At 45.3% G+C, this 8,736-nt stretch overlaps 1 protein-coding gene across 4 annotated transcripts in view; it reads left to right on the top strand.

The window, feature by feature from the left end:
* The window catches only part of RAB3IL1 (RAB3A interacting protein like 1), a 32,006-nt gene extending 25,155 nt beyond the window's left edge, over positions 1-6,851 (top strand). For all 4 annotated transcript variants that reach the window (XM_035123359.2, XM_035123351.2, XM_035123331.2 and 1 more), the window contains 3 exons: positions 814-913; positions 1,998-2,064; positions 2,962-6,851. In XM_035123359.2, the coding sequence (XP_034979250.1) occupies positions 814-913; positions 1,998-2,064; positions 2,962-3,044 (250 nt within the window). In that variant the 3' untranslated portion in view covers positions 3,045-6,851. The remainder of the gene's footprint in view (positions 1-813; positions 914-1,997; positions 2,065-2,961) is intronic.
* The last annotated feature ends 1,885 nt before the right edge of the window (positions 6,852-8,736 follow it).

Consider the following 8,736-nt stretch of genomic DNA (forward strand, 5'->3'; position numbering starts at 1 on the left):
CTTATTAATGGCCTTGAAGTTGGAACTAGAAAGTAACTCTTAAAAATTCCTGATGGTTAACCCACTGAAAGCATATCAGTCATCCTTGCTTGGAATTCTCTTTGAAATTGATGGTCTGACTTTCTGTGGTGCTGGGTATGAAAGCCTAGAGAGACTTCTGCCAATAATTTTCAATGTTATTCTGGAATATTAAACCCACTTGGCTTTCAGAACTGTCAGTAATGTACCTAATGCTTCACTAACATTTTTCACTTTCAAACACAGATGCAAGAAAGTTTGCCTGCCTGCAAGTAGCCTGGGAAGCCTCCATTTCACACATGACCCAATCCTAAGCATGCTTACTCATAAGCAGTGCTTCCCCCCCCTAAAAAAATGTTGAGGTATTCTCATTTTTCTACTCATATTGAAATACTGTGCCTCAGTGAGGCCAAATTTAGATTCACAAAATGTTTAGGGGCATGTGCCCCCCAGAAAAAAGCACTGCTCATAAGTAAGCCCTATTGAGTTCAGTGGGGCTTCTTGCCTAAGAAATATGTGTAGGATTGCCGCCTTCATCACTGTATCACCTGTTTGCTAGGGATAGCAAATAACTGCAAGTGATGAAACAAGAATATGATGTACAGTATCTTGAAGAATATGTCTCTAAAATTCCATATCCCAAAGTTCTCAATAACATCATGCATTAAACTGTTTGGTGCTCTTGGTTTGGCTTTCACTAATCACTAGCATAGTTTGGCTTCTCTCTTTCTTCTTCATTCATTTGATGAACGGTCTTTTGAGGACAACCTGCCTTTTCTTTCTCCCCTTTTACAGGAAATGTGCTCTAAGTGGCCTGTCTCGGGCCTGTAGGCATCGCATCAAGCTGGGAGACTCTGGGAATTACTACTACATCTCCCCTTCCTGCAGGGCCAGGGTAAGTATCCCAAGAAGCCCTGAGATTATTTGCATAGGGGCAGGGGCAACAACCATCACATTGGAACTGTCTGGTCCGCAGCACGATCCTGTGGAAGTTAACGCTTGCACTACAGATGTGCAGTCTTTTGTTTTGCTGAGAACATGATGCCCTTCTGCCATTTCTGAAGCACCCAGTGCTCTTGTACATACTGCTCAGGTACAAAACAAACTGTGTTTTTCAGTCGGACATGTATTTTTCAGGCTCAACCAGAGCTGAATTCATCAGATGCATTAAGTAAGCTGTGAAGTGTTGGATATTACACAAGTGGGACCTGTTCCCAGCTGAGGATCTCCTCTTCATGGACCCAGCCAGTCATGTGATCCTCCAAGATGCTAAAGGGTTCTAGCAAGGCATTCACTTCTTGCTACCCGCCTCACCCAAAATAAAAACCTGGTTCCATTTTGCTTTCCCAACTGACACACAGCATTCTTTTGGTCAGGCTCAGTCTGCATTGGGCTGTTTTTTGTGGGTTTTTCCTCAGTAGGTTTTAAAAAATAAATTGCACTTCTATAAACTTTGGGGTTTGGCTCCAATCTATCAGCGCTCACCAACAGAGTTTGCTGTTAGACTGAAGATATCCACATAACACTGTTCCATTTTTCATTTAAGGAATTCATTAAGGGTTTCAAGTAATAAAATAAAATGCTGTCTTACTTTTTCAGTGGAAGTCTGCAAATGGTTCTGAGAAGTTACCTCTCTTCATTCTATTCCCCCCATATAGTAACTTATAAATGTATATCAATATATTGTAAATATTTTAGTTATAAGTATGTCAATTGTTGTTGTTATTAATAATAATAATAATATTTTATTATATTTATATCCCACTTTTTCTCCATGGAGCCCACGGTGGTATACATGGTCCGTCACCCCTTTTCATTTTATCCTCACAACAACCTTGTGAGGTAGGTTAGGCTTAAGAGGCCGTGCCTGGCCCAAAATCATCCAGTGAGCCTCATGGCTGAGTGTGGATTTGAACCCTGGTCTCCCTGGTTCTAGTCCAACATTCTAACCAATATTCCCTCCCTCTTTATTTTTCCAGATTACAGCAGTATGCAACTTCTTCACCTATATCCGTTACATCCAGCAGGGACTGGTGAGGCAGGATGGTAAGTGATGTGTTGGCCTTTCCCATTTTGGATGTGAAGTCTTGGCTGCTCCCTTGTTGCTTACTGGCTAGCTCCTAAGACTGTGCAACCACTTCCTAGCATGGAGGAACTGCTGACTCAGAGCTCAGCTTTTCATTCAGAGACTTAGTGAGGAGCTCCCAAAAGAGATGGTTCGATTCTTCTCCACCCCATGTGCACAGCTTGTCATTTTTACGCAAGGGAGGCTGGAGATGAATGACATTCCTACTCTAGCCAAATGAGGTGTGAGGCAGAATGCAAAGTGAGGGGCAGGGAAACCAAATAAACCGAGATGAGCAAGGTGAAGCTGAAGTTAGGATGGCTGCAAGTCCAGGTTTGAGCCTGGTAGAATTTGGCCCCTTTGAAGTCAAACTCTGGTCCACAGATAGTCGGCAGACCAGTGAATGGGGAAGGATGCGGTGTCAGAAATATCAAAGCACATGCTTAAAAAGAGTATGCTAACACCATGCCTCTAACCCACAAGGGTTAGCTTTGCCAATCCTTAGCCTTCATTAGCTACATTAGTGACATTTATTAGTGACATTCAGAAGGTGCTGCTTCTAATGTTAATGGATGATGGGTGGTATGCAAAAAAATCAATGTATTTTTTTTAAAAAAAGACAAGCTGAACATCAGCCTGCCATGTTGCTCAGATGGGTTGGCTTTTCCAAAAGGAGGATGTAGAATCTATTGGATACCAGCTCCCATTAGCCCCAGCCAGCACAATCAGTGGTTCGGGGTGATGTAAGTTGTCATCCAACAACATCTGGAGGGCCACAGATTCTCCACCCCGGTGTAGAGCAAACAGGCGTACTTGTCTTCTACTTTATGGCTCTCTCTGGTGCTTCACTCTCCTCTCCTCTCTCTCTCCTCTTGCAGTGGAATTGATGTACTGGGAAATCATGCGTCTCAGAAAGGAAATGTCCATAGCTAAGCTGGGGTTCTTTCCCAGTGAGATGTAGCTGAGGACTGGCACTCTGGAAGGGCATCACCTTACCACTACTCCACCAGGCAGCCAGAGGGCTTGATCCAGCACATCTCCTGGTGCTGGCAGGATATAAACTGAAGTTGCCTGATGTAAACTGAAGAGATAAGAAGCACAGATTTCCCCGTTGCATTACTGTATTTGCAAAGCTTCCTAACAGTGCTTAGCCTGATGCGGAGTGGCCAAGGGACCAGCCCTTCTGTGGCTCAACTGAATGAAGTTGTCTCTTGACTCCTCCCTTCCCCTGTCTCTATGCATCCCACAACCCTTATATATCAAGTCTTTTTCAAAGTTCTGCTTCTACAGGTTCTGAGGCCATGGCTGGCCCTTGGGCTCATTATCTGCTTGCTGCTCTGCAATGCCAATGTAGCTGGGCATTCCCGCACAACAGAGAGAAAGAGAGATTTGGACTCTTCCATTCAGCTGCCAACTCCCAACCGTGACGGGGGTCAGTGCCGTACAGTGGCCTTGTTTGATGGCCTCTACGTGTGTGTTCTTCCAGTTGTTTCCCAGGCAGCTCTCCTGCTGAGGAGCCCGCAAGAGTCGGCCGGGGGCTGATTTCTATTTATAGCTCAGGGTTTGCCGTTTGGTTGTGTGACAGATCCAATACCTTGCTCTGTGTAGGCATGCATCTGTTCTAGGCCAAAACTCCGGCTGGAGCCTCGGCTGTGATGTAAGAGTGGGGAAATTGCATAACAGGCAGTGGCCCACAACCACATTGAGGTCAGCTGTGCGAGACTGCAGATGCTTTTGCCTCCCACTCTACAGGCCAGAGAGCTCGCTGCTGCCACATTAGTTTTCTAGGGAGCAGCTGTCCTCAGCTGACACCCTCCTCCCCACAGGCTCCTTCACTGTGCTTTGTTGCAGTCCAGTCGACACTTGTGGTATTTTGTGCAACACATTTCAGCTCCGCTCTAGCTTCCCATTTGGTGCTTGCAGCTGCCTTGACAGTATTACGGACTCTTGTATGAAACATTCTCTCTTTTGCTTCATTCACATTGGAGTTTAAGAAGGACTTCACATCTTGAATATTCTGGCACAATTTTGGGGTTTGTGCAGCTCAACCTAGCACCCTCCAGAGGTTTTGGGCTGCACCTCTCATCAGCCCTAGAAAACACAGCCTATGGTGATGAATGATGGGAGTTGGAGTCCAACAACAGACGGGGGGACACCATGTTCACCACCCCTCGTGTACATCCTGCATTTATATTTTTTAAAGGGGGGGGGGAGATGGGGGTAATACTCAGATTCAAGTGATACAAATAAATCTTGGCCCCTAAATTGTTTTGGTACTACAAAAAGAAAAACCACACTTGATTCTGAATTTGTAGACCTGTTGAATGTTGACAGAAGTGAAAAGTCTTCCTCACTTAGCTTTTGATACAATTTTTTTTTAATGGGAAGGGGAGAATGAGGTTTATCTTTTGGATGCTGTGCCTGAATTCTAGAATGGGAGCGGCTGGGGTTGTGCTCTAGCTGGAAGCGGCATCCTCTGCCCTGAGAGCCATTTCCTCTTATTCCCAGGCAAATGGGAGGCTGGTTGGTGGCTGCTCAGTAGTGAAGGGGAGGCGCTCTGCCCATGCTGGAACGCACTCACTATGCTATATTCCAGAGATGAGCTCTGGCACCGAGAATGGGGCTTCAGCGGTGAACCCTGGCAGCTTCCATGGCCAGAGCCTCTCACTATAAATACAATGAAGTACATTTAAATCATCTTGGCCATAGCGAGTGGTTGCATCATCACCTCTGGTTCCATTAGGCAGAAACTACTGGCTGGTGCAAAAACATTTTGAACACCCCAGTGCTGCTGGTTGCCCCTTGATGCCTGCACCGTACGCCTGGCTTTGTGTGATCTTGTGACTGGCAATCCCAATTCCACTCCCTGGAGGAGCAGCACCAAATTTGCTTGCATGGGAAAGAATCACCTGCCTTTTGGTACTACAGTGGGATTGTGTGCAATGGAGAGCACTTTTTGGTATCATTGAAGTAAATGCCTTTTCTTTTTTTCTTTTGAGTGCGGTATCTCCTTAGTATTACAGGTAAGTGGCTGTCCTTTTGGACCTCGATGGCTGGAGGGGGATTGTGGGTTCCCTGCCACTTTTGCTGCTCAGTGGCCCAGGGCTTGATTTCATCTTGATCACATGTAGCAGCACTTGCATGCTAAGGATTATAGTAAATATATATAAATATATATGTGTGTGTAACTTAAAAAGCTATTCTCCCCAAAATTGTATCTGGGAGAAAATATTATTGGAATTTATGCTTACAGGAGACAACATTGCAACAACACTTGCCTCTTCCTGCTTTAGACAAGGCTTGCCATAAGTGAAAGGACAGTTTCTCGAGGGATCCTCTTGGCCTTGCTCCCAGCTGTGGGGCCTTCTGCTCCTCACCTCTGCAGGGATGGTGAAATGCCAAGCAGGTTTACATCCAGGAAATCTTGAAATGGCAGAATTCCTAGTACCTTGACCTGCTTCCCATTTCCTTGTCTGCGTTTGTATTTGTGGAGGGGTTTATCCCTTATTTCCTACAGCTAATTCCATCGCAAACATTAAATCCTTGATTCAGTAAGAGAGGATTCCCATACCGTGCTCCACATGGCAAGCTGTGACCCTCCAGATATTGCTGGACTACAGCTCCCATCATCCTTGCCCATTGGCCATTCTGGCTGGAGCTAGTGGGAGCTGGAGTCTTTTACAAATGATCAAACCAGGCCAGCTCCTGGTTAATGATAGTCTACATGCTGCTTTGCACATTATGGTAAGCCACAGGCTGACTTACCATGACCACTTGAATGTAATGGCTCCCTGAGAAGAGTTCACACCTGCTTTGCTCCCCCCTAGACTGATTAGGTCAACATGTGATAGCAATTAAGCCAAGGTTTGGCCTCTATGGGATCATGAGTAAGGTCTCATGCCCTTAACTGCAATCTGTAATCGTAGGACAAAACTTGGCTTCTGATTGTAGCTAGGTGAAGAGCCCAGTTTCTGATGACGTGCTGAGCCAGACTCTGGCTTAGCTCTATGCAACAGTGACCTAAAAAAAAAAAACCAGGAAGGAGCAAAGCGGCTGCACTCTCCTTCCTAAGCACCAGCACATTCATGTTAAGTCATGGTTTTGCTTAGTGTGATAGTGCCTCTCCAAGAAAGAGTTATGCTCCAGGAGAAGCATTCAGTCACGCATCATCTCCACACCTTGATAAGCATAATTATTAGTTGCCATATATCTTCTTATCATAGAAAGCCTTCCCACACTATCTCCCTGGTTTTGGGTGCAGCAAATTAGGAGTGCTATCTGGAAATTCCTTATAATAAACAGACACTACTGGAAGCAGGTAGTGACATTGGAAGCTGCCTTCTATTGAGTCCGGCCTTTGCTCCACCTGACTCAGAGTTGTCTGAACGTTGCTTTCCTTGGTCTCCGTTTAATAGGTCAGATGCTGTAAGTGGGAGTCCAGTCAATTCTAACAATGATGATAAATTTATTGAAGAGCCTGGCTTTCTAAATCCATCCACCACTCACAGCTACTCTCTCCAAACTGCTGGAGGAAGCACCTGTTTTGCTTCCTGTCTCTTACAGGAAGGGGCAACTGCTGAGCTGTTCTCTTGGCTGCATTATTATCTCCTTACTCACATGTTCATATTTTAATAAAATATACTGATCTCTATTTAATAAATAGACTGCAGTACTGACAGTGAGGCTGGTTCTTATTGCCTTTGGGCTGTTTTATTCCTTTTGAAGCCTGCATGTATTCCAGCTGCAAAATAAACAGCACATTTTCAAAGCAGAGTTCGTTGTATTTCTCTCCCCACCCTCTACGAAGATTAATTCTTAAACTTGTATGAGATTATTTTAGCTTCTTGCAGGGAAGAGGTGTGCCCAGAATCAACTCTAGTACACACTAAACTTGGATCACCATCAGTTTGTGTCGGGATTACCTGCCACCTGGGCCTTGAATAGATTAAGCAGTAATTAATCAAGGATAGGAACTGCCAAGCTCAGGCTGAGACTTCAAGGGCCTGTTGGGTCCAGCTGGCAAATGAACACAGATACTTCTGTCTTTCCTTGTTCATGGCTAGACAAGCAGCCAAGGGCAAAGTAGACAAATGGATGTTTGTAATGCAACATTGACAGTATAAAAATAAGTAGTCTCAGGTGTTTGCTTTTGGAACAGAGGAATGGCAACAACAGATGTGGCACTGCTTAACTCTTGAGACAGGACATGTGGTTCTCCAGGTGGCATAAGACTTAACTCCTCATCAGCCCCAACCAGTATGGACAACTGTTAGGGATGATGGGAGTTGTAGTCCAACAGCATTGGGAATGTCACAAGTTCCCCACCAACCATTTCTTCTGCTTCAAGTTTGCTCATGGACATACTGTACTGCACATGCATTGGAACCCTGATGGAGATAAGCAAACTTTGTGTCTGGGTGAGAGAAAATTGCTTCCTTTCATTAAAAAACCCCTCCTGATATGACCCCAATCTATTTGCAGGTATTTTCTAACTTTCTACCTCTGGCTGTCCCTTTATTGGCTGGGAATCTATTAGCCTTTCAAAACAGTAAGGCAAAGAAAGCCTATGTTAGAATCATAGAGTTGGAGTGGTGTTTCAGAGGCAGACTAGAGCAGGGATCATCAAGTGTTGCCAGTATAGGCTTCTCCTTAGGGCCAGTCCGAGAGTGCTACGTGCCTTTCTCTCCTCCAACCATGCCATGGGCTGTGCCCAGAGCACCCAGTGAAGCCCCGAGTTCGTCCAATCTTCAGCGGTTAAATCTTCTTTGCAACACTCTAGAAAGATTGGGAGGAAGGGCATTCTCTCGAAATTATTTGGCAAGAATGATTTGAGAAATCTTTAAACTTGAAAATAATACTAATTCAGAGCCACAGTGGTTTGGGTTCCTGAGATGCTAGGCCTGGAAGAGAACTTGGGGAGAGCTAACTTGAGTCAGGATTATGGCCTTCTTTGGGACAATCCTGGGGACAGCGACTATCTCTAGAAAGGGAGACGACCTCCTTGCTCCTGAAGCACCTAGGAAGCAAAAAGCAAAACAAATGGTCACGAGTGCTGAAGGGGCAGGGCAGGCATTTCAAGTAGCTAGAGACTAGAGAACTGGGGCCATCTTCAGTTCTTGAATTGGCTACACATTTGGAGCAGCTCAGTCTTTGCAGGAAGTTGTTGTGAAACAAGAGAACCTTACCAAAGGAGGAAAGACACACTTGTGAGTCAGAGGTGCAGACTCTGTTGCCCTTGGGATGCTGCTAGAGTCCAGCTCCCATCATTCCAGGCTGCGCTAGGACTGCTGGGAGTTGGACCACGGCTTCCCCACCCACCCCTGCTGTAAGTACTGGCATGGAGAGATAATATATGTGGATGTCACTAATGCACACAGAGGCGAAGGCATGGGACAACACACCAGGCTGAAGGCTGTTGGGCTTGGCCCTTAATGTTTCAAAGGGGAAACTAAGAATCTTAACCTCTTGTGCTTCCCTGAAACAGCAGAAGAGGCCAGAGGTCCATTTGTGTCACTTGGAAAAGTTACGTGAGCAGAGAATTGAAAAGAGAATAAACCCAAAGGTCACAAGAAGCCTTCACAGGGCCAACCAAAATATTACAAAGTTGGTCCTACTCTATTACTTCACTTTGGCTTTTTTCCTCTAAGTGAGTC

Source organism: Zootoca vivipara, chromosome 1 (assembly GCF_963506605.1).
Source record: "Zootoca vivipara chromosome 1, rZooViv1.1, whole genome shotgun sequence".
NCBI classification, from domain to species: domain Eukaryota; kingdom Metazoa; phylum Chordata; class Lepidosauria; order Squamata; family Lacertidae; genus Zootoca; species Zootoca vivipara.